Genomic DNA, 19,527 nt, shown 5'->3' on the forward strand with positions numbered 1-19,527 from the left:
TGCCTTCCCCTCCCCCTGTAGCTCACAGAGCCCCGTTCTCGGTCCTCAGGAAGTTAACCCTTCCTGTTCCTGGTCAGCCTTCTCTTGAGGCTGACACAGGATTCTATGTGTTTCTTGCTGAGGGGCCTTAATGTTGAGGAATTTAACTCCTCTGCCTCTTGCCCAATTCAGGTGGGCATCCCAGTTTTTATAAACAAAATATAAAAAAATAGGTCCATTCGGGCCCTCACCCCTCAGTCCCCATCACTACAGGACACCCCCCCCCCCCCCTGTCTGCGTCAGATGGGTCCCGTGTCCTATCACGGTCAAGGAGGACCCTTCAGTTTTCCATTCAACCCTCCAGGGAATGAATATGACAACCTCTCTCCTCAGGGGGCTGTCCAGCATCACTCATGTGTCCTAGCGTCCTCTATATCCATGGTCCTCCAGTGTCCCAATATGTGTCTTCAACAATATATAGTGCGTACACCATGGCATGTAATATTGTGATTACGTTCCAGCAAGTCGAGTGTTTCACGGACTCTATATCCCCTATCGACTAATTCTGATATGGGAAGTGGTTGTGCTGGCACTCTGGTTTAGCATTGCAGCGTGTTCTCCTCCGCTGGTGCGGATTTTTACGCTGGTACTAGCGTTCGCAGTCGCTGCAGTGGGGCAGTCCCTCAGGTACTGGTTCTACCCTGACGCTGGCTTGGCGGTTGTTCCTGTCCAACGCCCTTCCCAGGTGGAGTGTTTACGGTTAGCTCTCCGTTCCTGGGGCAGTATGGTACCATGGTCTCTACCGGATCCCTCTAGTCTGCCCCTCATTTTGTGCTGGTGGGCACGCTACAGCTACTACGGTACGGGGGTCCTGGATTAGCCATAACATACTCCGGCTCCCCCTGCACAGCTTTTTCGTCAGGTGACGGATTCTTCTTACGCCAAATTCAGTGGCGTACGCTGCATGGCCCCCTCCTTAGGCGGAGTATGGCACCGCCACGATCATCCGGTGGCTACTTCTGTGTAGTGCCAGTCTCAGATGGGGAATGGGCTTCGCCCTGCTTCTTTTCTCTTCAGTTTTTCTTTTCCTTATCTGGCTCAGGGTTCACGGACACTCTGCAAACCTGGGTAGCTCCTATGTTACTACTTCCCCTCATCTATGTTGATCTAGGGCAGTGATGGCGAACCTTTTAGAGACAGAGTGCCCAAACTGCAACCCGAAACCCACTTATTTATCGCAAAGTGTCAGCACGGCGATTTACCCTGAATACTAATATAGTATATCTTCCATGTACTTTATCATTTAGCTATAATAGCCTGCCTGTGCCGTTCATAGTGCGCCCTATGCTGATGAAGGGCAGGAAAAGTCTAAGGCAAATTGGTACACCATAGACTTTTTCTAGTGCGTAGGTGCCCACTGAGAGGGCTTTGGGTGCTGCCTCTGGCACCCGTGCCATAGGTTCGCCACCACTGATCTAGGGTATTGGTTCTGTGGTTTTTTCTTCCAAGTCTTGTTCCGGATCGACTGTTGGGCTGTGACGATTTTCCAAATCCACCCGTTGGTCCTGGGTGTACTACCCATATCTACAACTACCTCTCTCAAGACTTGACTAGTGACTGCCATGTCCGTCCGATGTAGTCATGCCTTTTCACTGCACACTCCGTGGCTAAACTACGAGTCTCACTACGCCAGGCTGAGCGGGGGTGCTGTCACGACTGTTGATGGAGTTTCGCTCCTGGGCCTGAACACCCCTTCTATTCTTCCTCTTCGAGGCAGGAGTTTTTTCTCTCATCTTGGTCTGGTCGAAATTTCTGTCGAGCAGGGTTGCTACACCGTCAATACACGGTCGCTGACGGAACTCCACCGCCGGTGATTCTCATATAGTCTCTACTTTTACCTATCCAATGTGTTGATTCCTTGGCTTGCAGTTGGACATCCCTCATTCAGGCGTTTTTTTTCTCTGTAGTTATCAGCCAGCTTCTCAGTCTCCCCACAAGCTTCTTCAGCTCGGGGGACATTGGTGGACCACTTACCGTTTCCGTGGGGCACTTCCCTTTTGCAGGGGTGGATCCTGCGGTCCTGTTTTTTTTGGTTTGGCCATTAGTTCCTTACTGGGTCAGGTTCGGCGCTGTGTATCCTCCCAGCGTCCTCTGACTCACCCGGGGCCCATTATACCTTCCTTCAGGGATTGGCACATACGGTTCCTCCATACCGTCCTCCCTTACCGCCTGGGGATCTAACCTTAGTCCTTTCGGTGCTCCGGAATTTTCCCCTTGAACCCTTGCGGGAGATGTCACTCTGACTCATGTCCTGGAAGGTTTTTTTTTTTTTTTCTTGTGGCTATCGCATCCATCAGACGGGTGTCCGGATTGGGGCACTCTCTTCTACAGAGCCTCCTGGTTCTGACAGGGATAAGTGGTTCCCCAGCCCGTTCATTCCTTTCTCCCGAAGGTGGTCTCCGATTTCCATTTCAATGAAGAGACTGTCCTTCCATCACTGGGTCCCTCCCCTTCACACCCTAGGGAAAGGGAGTTAGATCATTTGGACGCTGTCAGGGCTCCGACGTTTTACTGCCAGCCTCCAGTTCCTTCCGGCGTACGGACTCTCCTTTTTTGTCATTCCGGGGGGTCCTCGCAAGGCTTTGGCGGCCTCCAGGGTGGCACTTGCACGTCTGCATTTGCTTAAGCATACTGCTCCCGGGGCAGGATCCCACCCTTTGGTGTCACGGCTAACTCCACCAGAGCGGTGGGCGCTCTTGGGCTCGGAGGATTCAAGGTTCGGCCGCGCAGCTGTGCAGGGCGGCTGCTGTCCGCCTTATGCACATTCACAAAATTTTGCCAGGCGCATATTTATGCATCGGCGTGCGCTGGCTTGGGTTGCATGGTCTTGCAGGCGACAGTTCTTAATTGCCTGCAGGGGTCTGTGGTTTTCCCTCCCTGTGGACTGCTCTCGGACGTCCCACGGTCTCTGTGTCCCCCAATGAATATGGGCGAGAAAACTAGATTTTTGTAAAACTTACCAGTAAAATCTTTCTCGCTCTTCATTGGGGGACACTGCACCCACCCAGTATTGTTGTTCGGCCACAGTTGTGGCTGTTGCTGGTTCGGTTCTTGGCATGGTTGCTGTTCCACGTTTTTTCGTTGGTTTACTTGCTTCTCCTACTGCTTCTCACAAACTGAAGCTCTCTCTCCAGGCTTGAGGGGCCAAATGGATCCGTCCTGACCCACAATGTAAGTCAATGGGGACGGATCAGTTTTCACTGACACAATATGGCACAATAGAAAACAGATCCGTCCCCCATTGAATTACAGTGGTGTTCAAGACTGATCCATTTTGGCTATGTTTAAAGATAATACAAATTGATCCGTTCTGAACGGATGCATGCGGTTGTATTATCTGTACGGATGCGTTTGTGCAGATCCATGACGGATCCACACCAAAGGCGAGTGTGAAAGTAGCCTTTGGCAGTAACTGCAGTTAGAAGGCTGCCTGTGCCAGCCTCAGCTACTCACTCCCTGAAATCTTTTACTGGTCAAATTTCTTATTCTGCACAATTCTTTTTTCTAATCGTTCCCTTCTCCCTGACAACCAAATAGAAGCTTGATTGTGACTGTACACTGTCCCTAAGATCGTTTTCTGCCAGTGACCGCTATCCACAGCCCAACACAGAATGGCGTTAAGCTAGGGCAGCTCCCCGCCTGCTGCCCCTCTGATTGGCTCATCCAGGCTGTCTGTCAGCCTGGATGAGCCAATCAGGACAAGCCTGGTTTAGGTAAGACCACGACATGGACTGGGGTGGATTGTTGAGGGAAGGGAAAGGTTAAAAAAATGGTTGCAATAAAAAGGTTTTGTAGAAAGCAGCTGTAAACACCAGAGGATATTTCCAATGTTTAAGTTACACTAGTAACATTCTCTAGAATGTATTGTTGTACGTTAAAGTGCTTTTAGTCAGAATTCTCTGTTAATGTCAATATCTGTCTTGGTGCATAATTTTATTTTTGTTATTTTTATGATCAAGAAAAAATGAAATGGAAAGCGATGGTGAAAGATCAACCAGGTATGAAAAGCTGTATATCGTTTTCTCTTTAAATTTTCTACAGTAATGTGTCCATAAAGGCGAATGCAGCTCTGTTCCAGGAGAATTGTGCCCCTTAAGGGATCATGCATACGACCATGTGTATTTTGCAGTCCGCAAACCGCATATCTGCAAAATGTGGATATCGGCATTTTCTTTGAGGACCTTTCACCACTCCTGACTGTTTTAATAGCTACATGCATTCCCCATGTAATAACAATTCTGGAGCATCTATCCTTATGGCTCATTCCTGTGTTATTTCTACTAGAAGATATGAATGATTTGCTAGCAGTCTGCAGTAAGGATACAAAGGGGTGTTAACCAGTTAGGGGTGTGTACCTGCACAGTCTGACAATGGCAGCACTGATTGGATAGATTGAGTCTGTGCATGTTAACACCTCCTCTGTCTTCTCTTTACATAACACAGTTAGTGTTAGCAAGTCTCCACTGTTATGTAAAGAGAAGACAGAGGAGCGTTGCTAAGGCTCAAAATGGGCCACTTTGCAGCTATTTTTCTAATAGAAATGTATGATTTCAGTAATTAAAGTATATTACAAAAATGGTCAGCATCACTGCCCCGATACATTACAAAAATAAAAATAGAATGGTGTAGACTGCTAGCAATTCATTCATAACTTCTAGTTGAAATAATAAAGGAATGGCACAATCTAGAGCTTTAAAGGGATTCTGTCACCAGGTTTCACCCCCTCCAGATAAAAATATGGTTATGTTCAGGGAGCTTTAACCATTCCTAATGTGGTCTTATAAATGTAATCTGTAGGCTCATTTTGCTAAAAAAAAACGCTATTACTAACCTGTCAATCAACAGAATAAGGTGCCCAAGGGGATGTAAATGACTCCAAGCTGCCGCCCGCACCTGCTGCCGTTCGTGCCCAGCGCCGCCTCATAATCTTCTGTGACGCCTCCTGCTCTCCCTCCCCCCTCCTCCTCCTGCTGTAAGATTGCTGTGACGTCTCCTGCTCTCCCTCCCCCTCCTGTGACGTCTCCTGCTCTCCCTCCCCCCTCCTGTGACGTCTCCTGCTCTCCCTCCCCCTCCCCCCTCCTCCTGCTGTGACGTCTCCTGCTGTAACATCGCAATGTTACAGCAGGAGGAGGGGGGAGGGAGGGAGGGAGAGCAGGAGACGTCACAGCAGGAGGAGGGGGGAGGGAGGGAGAGCAGGAGACGTCACAGGAGGGGGAGGGAGAGCAGGAGACGTCACAGCAATCTTACAAAAGGAGGAGGGGGGGAGGGAGAGCAGGAGGCGTCACAGAAGATTATGAGGCGGCCCTGGGCACCTTATTCTGTTGATTGACAGGTTAGTAATAGCGTTTTTTTTTTTTGCAAAATCAGCCTACAGATTACATTTATAAGACCACATTAGGAATGGCTCCCTGAACATAACCATATTTTTATCTGGAGGGGGTGAAACCTGGTGACAGAATCCCTTTAAGAATAGATGCTCCAGGATGGTTATTACATGGGGAATGCGTGAAGCTATTAAAATAGGCATGTCAGGAGTGGTGAAAGGTTCTCTTTAAAAACTGCCTATTTTTGTCCACAAAACAGATAAGAATAGGACATGTTTTGTAAGAGATTCTTTTAAGGACATTGTGTTACACGGTTTGAATGGAGCGACTCGCTGGTCACGTATGCATGCTACTGCTCCGTTCAGCTTTAGGCCTCTTTCACACGGGCGTGTGTGCCCCGTTGCCGTATTGCGGACCGCATTTGCAGATCCGCAATACACTGGTGCCATTCCGTGGGCATTCCGCATCACGGATGCGGACCCATTCACTTCAATGGGTCCGCAAATCCAGAGATACGGAACTGAAACTTTCGGAAGCTCTACTGCAGGGGTGCACAACCTGCGGCCCGGGGGCCACATGCGGCCCTTGATACCATTCTGTGCGGCCCCCAACCATCTAATAACAGACATGTATGTCTATATTTTGTGGCTGCTCACATGTATTTTTCCCATTAGATAGGAGTCCCAGAACTGTAACCAGACATTAATGGTAAATACCATATGTTCAATCGGCCATAAATACAGTTTTTCAGTTGTTAATACCCCTTTAAATTTTAATTTCGGCCCTCGTCATTGGTTCAGTCTGGCAATGTGGCCCCTGACCAGGAAACGTTGTGCACCCCTGCTCTACTGAGTGCTTCTGTGGGGTTTCGTCCTGTACTTCCGTTCCGCATAAAGATAGAACATGTCCTATCTTTTTTCGGAATGGCCGGATCACGAACCCATTCAAGTGAATGGGTCCACGATCCGCTGCGGCTGCCCCACGGACTGTGCTCGTGCATTGCGGGCCGCAGCACGATCGTGGGGCGCACACGACCATGTGAAAGAGGCCTTATTATGGGGATGCCAGAGATAGCCAAGTGCTTGTACTTGGCTATCTCTGGCAGTGACTGCCTCTCCATTCAAATGGGGGAACAGGAGGCCCCGCCTATCACAAGCACAGGGGCCCCAACCATTAAACCCCTGCCATTCAGGCAGTTATTCCCTATTCTAAGTGCAGGCCTCTTAGTAAGTTTGGCAGCAATGAGCTTGCCTACAGCTACGCTGTAATTTATGCCAGTCTCTATAGTAATTTGCAGAAGACCACACCCCCTCCTGCCAAGCTCCATCCGCTTTTTTTAAATGGTGGCATGAGCAGCTTAAAGAGGTCCTGTCGCCACTGTGGACATGTTAGCTTTAGTAATTAATTATATTCCACATGAAATGATAATTCTTGAGCATCTTGGTGTGCCATTCCTTTATTACTGTTTATTATTCAAATGTTTATTAATTTCAAATAGCATCACAAAACCTGAAAAGATAGGCTGCATTTGCAATAAAAGAAACTATTAACCATAAAGGTTCGACACTGATAATATGGTATGGAAAACAGAAATAAAAAGGGGGGGAAGTAGCAAGTTTGGTATAAAAAGTATCAAGGAAGGGTAGTGAAAGTTGTGAGAAAAGTTAGAAACATATAGAGAAAAAGAGGAAAATGCGAACGAAAAGAGAGGGAAATGAAAAAGGAGGAGGATGGAAAAGAAAGGTTGTGTGTGTGTGTGTGTGGGGGAAAAAAGTTGAGTTGCTATAAGTCTTAGCAAATGGAAAATCTGGCATAAAAGGAGATGTAAAGCTGAAAGTTTCCCAGTAAAATCGGGTTTTTAGTGTAATGATTTCTTTGTGTATGGGCAAGGAGTTCTTTCGTGCGTTGCGTTATAGCAATCTCCTCCTACCATTCAGCAAGCATTGAAGGATCAGTGGACTGCCAGGATAGGAAGTGTCATGTCAATGATTTTTTTTATAAGATGATTAAAATAAATCAGACATAATCAGAAGCACTGAATTCTCGTTATTTGGGATAGGAGTGCCTGTTACTATGTGGATTATTTTCACAAACCACCAAAAAAAGGGCAACCTTACTTTGCATGAGTCTTAGTACCTTCTGGGGTGCCACAGCCTGTAACAGTCAGATACCATTGATGTAAGAGAGATGGGACTGGATAGCATCTGGACATTACTTTATAACATGTTTCTTGGGCTTTCATAGCTATTGATGCTTTGTGTGATATAGGAGACATTGCCCAATAGTCAAAATGTTCCTAAGTTCAGATTCCCATGCCTGGGCGAAAAGGGGAGGAGAGGATCCAGAGTTCAAGATGCTACAAGCTTTTATATTATGGAAATGGCGTGGGGAGTTGTGGAAGACTGGAAGCAAAGATTTTTGAAGAGAGTCTGTTCTTGAGTTAAAGGGGTTTTCCATAAACTACTTTTCACTCTAAAGCTAACTTTCATCAAGTACTCCAGCTCCCATTCCTTCTTTTTTGTCAAATGTACTTAATTTGCAATTGCCTGCTCGTCAGTAGAGGAGACCGCTGCATTTACATGCAGCGTTCTCCTCTATAGTAATGGGGAGGAGTGATTGCTAATGCCATCACTCGTCCCCATACAGACTCATTGTTTGCCGGCAGCAGAGTGATGTTTAGAAAGAACTATCTGCTGCCGGCTTTTCCCCCCAGTAGGGAATTAGCAGTTAACCACTTCCCATCTGGGCCCTTTGCCCCCTTCCTGACCAGGCCAAATTTTGCAAAACTGGCATATCTCACTTTATGTGGTAATAACTTTGGAACACCTTTATTTATCCAAGTCATTCAGAGATTGTTTTCTCGTGACACATTGTACTTCATGATAGTCATAAATTTGAGTCAAAATATTTCACCTTTATTTATGAAAAAATCACAAATTTACCCAAAAATTTGAAAAATTCGCAATTTTCTAAATTTAAATTTCTCTGCTTTTAAAACAGAAAGTGATACCTCATAAAATATTTATTATTTAACATTCCCCATATGTCTACTTTATGTTGGCATCATTTTGGAAATGTCATTTTATTTTTTTAGGACGTTAGAAGGCTTAGAAGTTTAGAAGCAATTCTTCAAATTTTTAAGAAAATTGCCAAAACCCACTTTATAAGGACCAGTTCAGGTCTGAAGTCACTTTGTGGGGCCTACATAGTGGATACCCCCATAAATGACCCCATTGTAGAAACTACACCCCTCAAGGTATTCAAAACCGATTTTACAAACTTTGTTAACCCTTTAGGCGTTCCACAAGAATTAAAGGAAAATGGAGATCAAATTTTTAAATTTCACTTTTTTGGCAGATTTTCCATTTTAATCAATTTTTTTCTTTAACACATTGATGGTTAACAGCCAAACAAAACTCAATATTTATTACCCAGATTCTGCGGTTTACAGAAACACCCCACATGTGGTCGTAAACTTCTGTATGGGCACACGGCAGGGCGCAGAAGAAAAGGAACTCCACATGGTTTTTAGATGCCATGTCCCATTTGAAGCCCCCTGATGCACCCTTACAGTAGAAACTCCCAAGAAGTGACCCCATTTTGGAAACTAGGGGATAAGGTGCCAGTTTTATTAGTACTATTTTTGGGTACATATGATTTTTTGATCATTCATTATAACACTTTATGGGGCAAGGTGACCAAAAAATTGGTTGTTTTAGCACAGTTTCTATTTATTTATTTTTACAGCGTTCACCTGAGGGGTTCAGTCAAGTGACATTTTTATAGAGCAGATTGTTACGGACGTGGCGATACCTAATATGTATACTTTTTCTCATTTATTAAAGTTTTACACAATAATAGCATTTTTGAAACCAAAAAATTATGTTTTAATGTGTCCATGTTCTGAGAGCTATAGTTTTTTTTTTTTTTTGAGAGATTTTCTTATGTAGGGGCTCATTTTTTGCGGGATGAGGTGACGGTTTTATTGGTACTATTTTGTGGGACATACGCGTTTTTGATCACTTGGTGTTGCACCTTTTGTGATGCAAGGTGACAAAAATTGCTTGTTTTGACACAGTTTTTTTTTTTTTTTTTTTACGGTGTTCATCCGAGGGGTTAGGTCATGTGATATTTTTATAGAGCTGGTTTTTACGGACGCGGCAATACCTAATATGTATACTTTTTTTTTATTTGTTTCACTTTAACACAATAATAGCATTTTTGAAACCAAAAAAAATGATGTTTTAGTGTCTCCATGTTCTAAGAGCTATAGTTTTTTTATTTTTTGAGAGATTTTCTTATGTAGGGGCTCATTTTTTGCGGGATGAGGTGACGGTTTTATTGGTACCATTTTGTGGGACATACGCGTTTTTGATCACTTGGTGTTGCACCTTTTGTGATGCAAGGTGACAAAAATTGCTTGTTTTGACACAGTTTTTTTTATTTTTTACGGTGTTTACCCGAGGGGTTAGGTCATGTGATATTTTTATAGAGCTGGTTTTTACGGACGCGGCAATACTAAATATGTCTATTTTATTTTATTTTTTTCTATTTTTAATTTTTTTTTTATTCCTTACTTGGGATTTTTTTTTTTTTTTACATGTGAAACTTTTTTTTATTTTATTTTTTCAACCCTTTATTTTATTTTTATTTTACACTTTTCGTCCCCCATAAGGTCATACAAGACCTCTGGGGGACATTTACTTCACTTTTTATTTTTTTTTACACTGTTGATTTCTCCTGTAACTGGGGCTGAGATAGTAGCCCCAGTTACAGGACAAATGCACCCCTAGAGAGGCTGTACAGCAGCAATCCTGCGCTGTACAGCCTCACAGCAGGGCTGATCGAGATCTCTGAGAGACCTCACACAGCCCCTGCACACTCCGGTCACGGCGGTCACATGACCGCCGGGCCGGAACAGGAAGCGCACAGCGTTTCCTGCTATGCAGACACAGCGCTCGGTGAGCGCTGTGTCTGCAGCGATCGTGAAGGCAGGGACACCTGGGCACTGTCCCTGCCTTGTCTTAGGGTTGCCCTGCTGTCACTGTCAGCGGGCAACCCGATCAGCAGCTGCACGATTAGCGTGCAGCTGCTATTTCTGACAGGACGTTTTAAAACGTGCTGTCAGAAATAGACGTCCACCCATAGGACGTTTATATCCTATGGGCGGACGTGAGGCGGTTAAGGATAGTTCTTGCTTTGTGAATGTTTCCTCCAAAGTTGCTGAAACATCAGCAGGAAGGATGGAGTAGCATCAGCCACTGTACCAAAGGCTGTCTTTATGTTTGATATATGTGATTGAGCTAAGTTCTGGCTAACAGTCCCCCACTCTTATTTACATATTCATAACATTTACTGTGACACACTTATATTAGTAGTATGCTTCTATACAGGCAAATTGTAGGACCTGAAGGGTAGCTAAGGAGAGTGCACACTTGTAGCTGGCTCTAGCAAGCTGACTTGCTGAAGAGTTTCATAAAGGTAACAGACCCATGTTTCATGAAGGTAACTCGTAGTACACATTTAAGAGCTTCCCAGGTGGAGGCAGAGTTAGAAGAGAGGTTGAAGATAAAATGGGAAATGCTTTGAGAGATGTCAGAGGTACAAATAGTGTCAAGAAGGGATTCGTTCAGTCTTCAAGACCATTCCCTTTTAGAAAGGAAACGGAGCTGAAGAGTACAGAAGACAGGCATATGGTAAGACCAAAGGTATTCCCAATGTTTAAAGGCCCATTTACACCACCCGAACATAGGGTAGATTATAATCTGCCTGTGTAAAGGTGCCATCGACTACCAAATGAACAAGTGTTTCACTCGTTCATTGGGGAATAGGATCATTCATGTGGTCACCTAAATCATCGCTTGCCGGCAGCAGAACATGCTGTCTAAACAGCACTCTGCTGCCGGCAAACAAAGATTCTGTAGGGGACGAGTGGAGGAGATCGATGTATACAAGCAGCTGAATGGTATGAAGGAATGATTCCTTCCCGACAATAGTCTGCTTAATTGAGCAGTGTAAAGGGGCCTCAAGTTAAACTAGTAGCATTCATTAGAATATAGTGTTGTACGTTAAAGGAAAGTCCCTTTACTCTGAACTCTGTTAATGTCCATATATGTGTTGGTGAATAATTTATTTTTTGTTTTTTTATTTTCAAGAAAAACCAAAATGGAAACCGATAGTGGAATCTCAGCCAGGTATGAAAATCTGTAAATTGTTTTTCCTTTAAAAGCTCTGTAGTGATATGTCCATACACGCGACTGCAGCTCTGTTTCAGGAGAATTGCAGCCCCTTCAGGGCTTATGCATATGACCGTGTGTATTTTGCAGTACGCAAAATACGGATATTGGCAGTTTGCATGCAGCATTTTCTTTAAAGAACTGGCTACAAAAACAATTATTTTAATGGCTGGTTCCGCATTATTGTAGGTAAGAGTTTTCAAGTGGCAAAATTGGTATTAAAGAGTTTATATTACAAATACTTACCTCCTATCTTGTGGATAGGGAATAAGTGTCTATTTCACAGTAACTTAAAATTTACTTACCTGTCACCAAAAAATGCAATGCAATCTGACAGCAACATGTTATAGAGCAGGAGAAGCCAAGCAGACTGATATATAGTTTTGTAGGAAAAGATTCAGTAAATCTTGTAATTTATTAATTTATATCTGCAGCTCTGTGAATACCCATTGGTACAGGAAGGAGGGGTGATCAGTGATTGACAGTATTGTGTGTATAAGAGATAGCTGTCAGTCACTGATAATCCCTCCTCCCTGTGCCGATAGCTCTTCACAGGGTTGCTGATGTAAAAATTACACGTTTTACTGAATCTTTTCCAATAAAAATATATTTCAAGCTGCTCAGCTCACCCTGTTCTATAACATGGAGCTGTCAGATTGCAATACATTTTTTGATGACAGGTCCTCTAGAATTTGCAGTTTTCTCTTATCCGCCCAGGCTTAAATCCTACTTCCTGGTTTATCATGTGTCTGCCGTCCCATCATGCCTTAGGGCAGTGACATGTATCCTGACATCAGCAGGATATGTGAGACTAACCAGTTCATTTTTTACCTTCACCTATTCAAAATGCTCTGTGTAACTTTATAACAGATGCAGCTTGAGCTAATGTCTCATTTGTTAGAGAAAAAAATCATCAGTACCATATTTCCTGCACCATAAGATGCACCTAGGATTTAGAGAAGAAAAATAAGGAAAAAAATTGTTCGCCAGACCGCCAGTCTTCATTAGATCCCAATCCAGACTCCCAACAAACATAAAATCAAACATAAAATAAAAGAACTTGCCTCTGCTGCTCAGGATGGAGACACCACTTGCTGTGCCAGCACAGTCTTCCTGCACTCACTGCTCCCTGGTTTTCTGCCGGTGCCGCGCTACATTGTGACCTGATGCCGCACAGCATAAGGTCATACTGCGCGATTATGCTGTGCGACAGCACAGTGCGTGGTGCCGACAGAAGACCAGGGAGTGGTGAATATAGCCAGCACCAGGAGCACTGTATTCACAGCTCCCAGTCTTACTGCGTTCTAGTGAGTGCTTCCATAAGGTAAATGCTCATTAGTATTCACTTCATAAGACACTGCCATTATGGTGCAGGAAATATAGTATTTTTATATGTCTGTCTATTTATCTATCGATCTATCCATCTATAACTAGTTATTGAAGGGAAGGACAAGAAGCACTGTGAGGTTCTGTATTACAAGGCTTCACTACAAGATGTAACCAACAGCAACTGAATTGCCACAGGGCACAATATTAGTCTAAAGACCGTTTTTATAAATGGTGGTATTTTGGGAAAGTGATATAACCGTGTTATCTGTTGGGTAGGATACATTTATATTAGTGGCAGAACCCCTTTGTAATTTTATTTTTTTTACTGAGAATTTATTTTTTCAATTGTGTGTGTTCAAACTGATGACGGGGCAATTTGTTTACAAAGCAAATGGTAACTGGGATCTGAAATACCAGGGTCCATTTGTGGACAGAGAGATGATAGAAGGCCAGAAAGGTATGGCGATGGAATGCAATTTTAGCTCTTGCAGATAGAATTTAATTTAGGGGTTTCATAGTTCTTTTGGAGAGACCATGGCGGAATCCTGAAGGATTCATTTTTGTATCCATAAGAAAGGAGAGAGCTGATGATCCTGGTAGAAATAGCGGATTATCAGTAATGGAGAGAATAGGGAGAGAAATATAGAATATTTCTATAAGAGGAGGGAATTGTAGGTCCCAAAGGGTAGCTAAGGATCGTGTATGCTTGTGGGCTAGTTCTAGAGAGCGGACTTTCTGAAGGGTTTAAGGGTGTGGGCTTTCTCTTTTTTTGATGCGAGATCCGTATTTGATGGTACCTTGTAATATGCATTTAAGAGTTTCCCATTGAACCTGAATGAGGTAGTCAGAAGAGTAGTCGGAGATGAAATGGAAAATAGTTAGAGAGAGATGTCAGAGGTACAAATGGTGTCGAGGAGAGGGGACTTAGTTTAGTTTCCAGGTCCATTCCCTTTTAAAAAGAAAAGTAACCTGGAGAGTGCAGAATATGGGCATGGTCAGACCAGAGGATATTTCCAATGTTGGAGTAATCCAGTTAAATAAGGGTGCTATGTTGGATCATGCAATAATCCAAATGGCTATAATTGTGGGGAGAACACATTTTTGTTGGAAGGATGTTGAAGTCTCCATGAGTTACATAGTTGTAATAACGTAAAAGTTTTCTTGACACATCTGATGGCAGTATACGTGAGACTGGAACAACGTGGGAAGTGATCTAAAGTAGGGTCCAGTGTGAGATTGAAGTCCCCACAAAGTAATACCGAACCAAGAATAAAGGGTAAAGAAAAGTCTACGAGAGGCCAGGTGCCTTTTCCTATAGTGTGCAAGCACGGCCACCCTTCTGGATTGCAGGGTGGTCTTAACCATAGAAACAAGCAGTGTATAATGCGATGAAAAAATCAAGCCAGCAAAGGAGGCAATATGGATAATAATACATTAGCAAGTGCCTTGTATGAACTTTGTCTACATAAAAATGCCATTTGCTTGCGTGAGACAACCCCTTTAAAGTAGGATTTTAGGATCCGCCATTTCAGTTCTAATGTATTGAAAGAAAAAAAATAAGACAATGATTAATATAAATGAAAGAATGGACAAGATGCCACACAGCCCAGGAAGGGGAGAAGAGAAAAGGTTGAAGTAAAATCGAGTAGAGGAGATAGAGAGGGCAGATGTGTTAAGAAGTCAAGAGAAAAGAGTACTATAGAGGAATGGGGGGAAATATTTATGAAAGAAAAACAGAAAATAAGCAGTAGTTACTAAACTGCAAGGGGGTACTATATGATATAAAGTAGAGGGTCTCTGGAAGCCAAAAGCTTCAAGAGAACATTTGCTACTAAGGAGGGGAAGTAACCAGCTGGAAATTTAGCTATCCTGGCTTCTCATTATATTTATTATGAGGACAGCAATCCTTCAAATTCTGAAGAAAAAAAATGAAAATAAATATAACATGGCGATCCAGATTAAACAGTTCTGTCAAAATACGTTACAGTTCCCTTTGAAAAAGACCATTAAGTTATCTGATGTTAGAGGAAAATACTCAAGGTAGGAGATGGAGTACACAAATAGAATACAGCTATTTCAAGATATCTAGGGCATAGAGCTCAATTTAAAAATAAATCGCTACTTGCATGAACAAAGGACAAACCCTCATTAAAAACTATAGGCATTCATGTGGTCGGGCAAGTTGCCTGTGTAGGGGACCGGGAATGTCCAGGTGGGTGCTGGTGTCGTCTGTGAGGACTTCTGGGGGGGTGACTTGTTTACAAAGCAAATGGTAACTGGGATCTGAAATACCAGGGTCCATTTGTGGAGAGAGAGATGATAGGCCAGGAAGGTATGGCGATGGAATGCAATTTTAGCTCTAGCAGGAACATGAGTAGATCCTCTGGAGTATGTAGAGTAATAGTCTGACACCCATGGTGAACATTAAGAGCAAAGGAGAATCCCCATTGATATGGGATAGTTGTACTCACGGAATAGGTCCAGGAGTGGTTTCGTTGTGTCAATGTATGGTTTGACAGGTCTTAAAGGATAATGAGTTGGATGATGATGGATTGTTGTTGTCTTGCTTTCTGCATGATTAGTTCCTTGACAGTGTAGAAATGGAAGAAGCAGATGACATCTCTAGGATGAGAGCTATCACGGGAATGTGGCCAGAAAGCCTGATGGGCTCAGTCCATTTCAATACGTGCAGTTAGAGTTCTGCCCAAAAGGTTATTATATATGGCCATGAGCGCGGAAATGCGGATATTGTTATGACATCTCCTTTTCTTCAGTATAATCTAAGTGCAGTTGTGTAAGTATTTGGAGAGAGTGATTGTGTACTGTCTGCTGTAGAGAAGTAATGTTGGAGGCGTCTGTAGCTTGAGATTTGGATAAAGAGTCTACTCTGTTGGAGAGAGAGCAGAACTTTGCATGTAGGAGTGTACATTCCTGGATAAATTCTAATGTGTTGGGAGGGGTTGCAGCATGGCTCAAAAGTCTGCCGTGTAGACGGTCTGGAGTAATACCTTGGGAAGCCATAGGTTTCAGGCAATATGGTGGGCCCATTGTCAGGTTTAGAAGGGAAGAAGAATTTTAAAATAGACCTGTCCGACACTGTCATGGCAGGTTGCACAGGTGGGGAGGGTCCTACAGCAGATGTGCCCAAAGATATATAAGGTGAGCCTGGTTAGAGGTTTCCTCAGGAGGAGCATGTGGACCAATAAGGATATACTTCAGGCAAAGCTGTACATTATATGTGCAACTAGATGGAAGTGCTGATGGCTGGGGGGACAGAAGACAGGTGAGCTGTTATAGTTTGGCCAGTAACAATGGAAGTTAATGAAGGGAAAGTTGAATTCTTATGTAATTTAGAAGAGATGGTCAGGTCAAGGTCTTCCATTAATAGTGTGTCTGCAGAAGATACAGAGAGGGATTAAACAGTGACTGTTCCCATAGACAGACTTTCTGGTGATTGCTGCCTCCACTGTGCTCTGTCTGTTAGGTCATTAGAAAGTTATATGGTTTGGCTGCCATTTTGTTGCACTAGAACTTTAGTATAATTTCCCTCTGGAACTTCTGGGGGGTTTGTATTGTCTTCCCTCATGGCGTTATATCCTAACGAAGTGTGCGCTGGAGTTGGGTAGACAGGTAACCTGGCTTTCAGGTGGGTTGTGAAGGTAGGGAAGGTTCAGGCCTACCTTAGTATAAAGGACATTGGTGGAAGCTGCATCATGGAGGTTTCACTTTCCAGGTTCAGTGTTGTAGCAGATCTCCATTTGACGAATTTTGATTGGGTATTTTGTAGAGGGTGCATTGGGATCATGGTAGCAGATTCTCTGGATGCGGAATCATGAGTTTAAAAAGTCCTGCCAGAGGAAGGAGCCTGATCAAGCTTAGTCACAATACACTGCAGTACACTTGTGTATATATAAGGTGTTTCTGTAAACTGCAGAATCAGTGTAATAGATATTGAGGTTAGTTTGGCTGTTTAAACCTTGCTGTGTTACAGGAAAAAATTGAATAAAATTGAAAATCTGCCCAAAAAAGTGAAATTTAGAAATTTCATCTCCATTTTCCTTAATTCTTGTGGGAGACCTAAAGGGTTAACAAAGTTAGTAAAAATCGGGGTCATTTATGTTTGGTTCCTATTATGTAAGCCTCACAAATTGATTTCATAACTGAACTGGTCCTTTAAAAAAAAAAGTGGTTTTTGGACTTTTTCTTAAAAATTTTAAGAATTGCTTCTAAAATTCTATGCATTCTAATGTCTTAAAAAAAAATTACATTTACAAAATGATGCAGACATATGGGAAATGTAAAGTAATAACTATTTTGTGAGGTATCACTATCTGCCTTAAAAGCAGAGAAATTAAAATTTTCCAAAACTTTCTGTAAATTTAGGTGTGTTTTATTTTATTTTATTTTTTATTAATGAAGGTGGGGGTTATATCGACTCAAATTTAACACCATCATGAAGTACAATGTGTCACAAGAAACTGTAAAAGTGTTCCAAAGTTATTACCACATAAAGTGACACATGTCAGATTTCCAAAACTTGGCCTGGTCCTTATGGTGAAAAATGGCTCGGTACTGAAGGGGTTGAAAGACCCAAAAAGTTGCATAATTTTTATGCAAATGTTGCTAGGTTATGACAAATTTCCTCAATTTACTTTGTGGCTGCCTTTTCAAATTTGTGTTACCACATACTTGATACTTTAATACTGGAAATGTTGTGCACAGTGAAATTTTGAAAAATTGTATAGACCAGTAGTTCTCAACCTTTTCATGCCAAGTTTAGTAGCTATAAAGCCCACTATAATGTCCCCAGTAGTATTAAGGCTTCCACAATGTGCCGCAGTAACCATTTATGCCCCTTTATAGTGCTCCCAGTAGTAATGACGCCCTCCATAGTAATAAAGCCCTCATAGTATGCCCCAGAAGTTATCATGCCTGCCTATAGTGTTCCGGGTAGTACTATTGCCCCCTAGTAGTAATAAAGCCCTGATAATATGTCCCAGTAGTAATAAGTGCCCCCATCTAGTGCCACCAGTAGTAATAAAGACCACATAGTGCCCCCCAGTAATAATATTGTCTAGTGGACACAGTGGTAAAAAAAAGACCCCATTGTCTGCCCCAGTATTAAAAGTGCCCCGAGTAATATTAATGCTCTCCTAGTGTACCCGAAGTAATAAAGGCCTCCATAGTGCCCTCTTAGTAGTAATGAAGCCCCATAGTGTTCCACAATATCAAAAAAGCCCCCGTAGTGCCCTAGTAGTACTAATGCTCCCCATAGTGCCCCCACAAATGGTAAAGCCCACCATAGTGCCCCCAGTAGTAATAAAGATCCCATAGGGTGCCCCAGTGGTAAAAATGCTCGATCCCATAGTGCCCAAGTGGTACTAATGCAATCCTATAGTGCGCACCATAGTGGCCCAACAACCCCCTTTAGTGGCCCAACAGTGTGCTTCTCAGATGGAAAATAACAAAATAATATATTCACCTCACTCCCGTTCCATGTCGTTACCTGCAATGTGGTGCAAGACACAGTTTTCCTCCGACGTACCGCAGGTGGAGAAACACTGGTATAGACAATGTGTTATGCCAGGCAACACATCTCTGCTGACCATTTATATCATCCATCTGTTTACAGTTTATTTTTTTATTTTGCAGGGACTGTGCCTGGGAACAGCGGAAGAAATATTGCGAAGTTAAAAGATTATATAGCAAGAACAGACAGGGAGCCTCTCATTGGTATGTCTTTAGAAAACTGAGTTTAAAGAGGACCTTTCATGGGTTTGTAGTAAGTGAGATAAATATCTGTACCTGTGGGGTACCTCCCCCTGCTGATGCTACCACCCTGCCTGTTTCTTTTAAAATAGCGCTCCTGCGGCCCGTTATAGCCCCCCGTAAAATTCGCGCTCAGTATGCCAATACTGAGCAATGGGGAGGAGAATGCAGTCTTTCTCTGTGGGCGTCTCCTTCTCCCTGGCTGTAGCGCTGTCCAATTGCAGCGCAGAGCGTCACAGCCAGGGAGAAAAAACCCGCAGGTACAGATATTTATCTCACTTACTACAAACCCATGAAAGGTCCTCCTTTAAAACTAGACCACAAAAGATCTGCATATTGAAAATATACTGCAAATTTTAAAAAATTCAGCTCTACTAATGGCGGGGGGATTTTGTCTAAAAAGGAAGTGGATGGGAATAAAGGGAATGGGTTATTTTAGATAGCAATTTGCTGTATTTTTCAGACTGACCCAGGGCTTATACAACAAAAACACTGTAAAAATATCTTATACTAGTTATGCTTAAATAGCAGGTAACCCTTATTCTGTGGGTTATTACGATTATACCAATACCATTTAATTATAGGGTTTTATGTTCTATTGCTTTTGAAAAAAATTAATAAAAATCACCTGATTCAGAGAGCCATTTTATTTATATATATATATATATATATATATATTTATTTATTTATTAGAGCTGCACGATATATCGAAAAAATAATCAAATCGCGATAATTGCCAAATGCGATATGGCGATTTGGCCGACCCGAAAATGCTGCTATTATATATGAAGGGGCCCCGCGCACATAACTGGCTTTGTGTGTAAAGTATT

The 19,527-nt window shown here is 42.9% G+C and overlaps 1 protein-coding gene across 20 annotated transcripts in view; it reads left to right on the plus strand.

Annotated features, from left to right (window-relative positions):
• Positions 1-19,527, plus strand: part of LOC121002857 — a 133,638-nt gene that overhangs the window by 78,723 nt on the left and 35,388 nt on the right. For all 20 annotated transcript variants that reach the window (XM_040434466.1, XM_040434472.1, XM_040434467.1 and 17 more), the window contains 3 exons: positions 3,999-4,037; positions 11,519-11,557; positions 18,581-18,661. In XM_040434466.1, the coding sequence (XP_040290400.1) occupies positions 3,999-4,037; positions 11,519-11,557; positions 18,581-18,661 (159 nt within the window). The remainder of the gene's footprint in view (positions 1-3,998; positions 4,038-11,518; positions 11,558-18,580; positions 18,662-19,527) is intronic.

The sequence above is a fragment of the Bufo bufo genome, chromosome 5 (assembly GCF_905171765.1).
Source record: "Bufo bufo chromosome 5, aBufBuf1.1, whole genome shotgun sequence".
In the NCBI taxonomy this organism is placed as follows: Eukaryota; Metazoa; Chordata; class Amphibia; order Anura; family Bufonidae; genus Bufo; species Bufo bufo.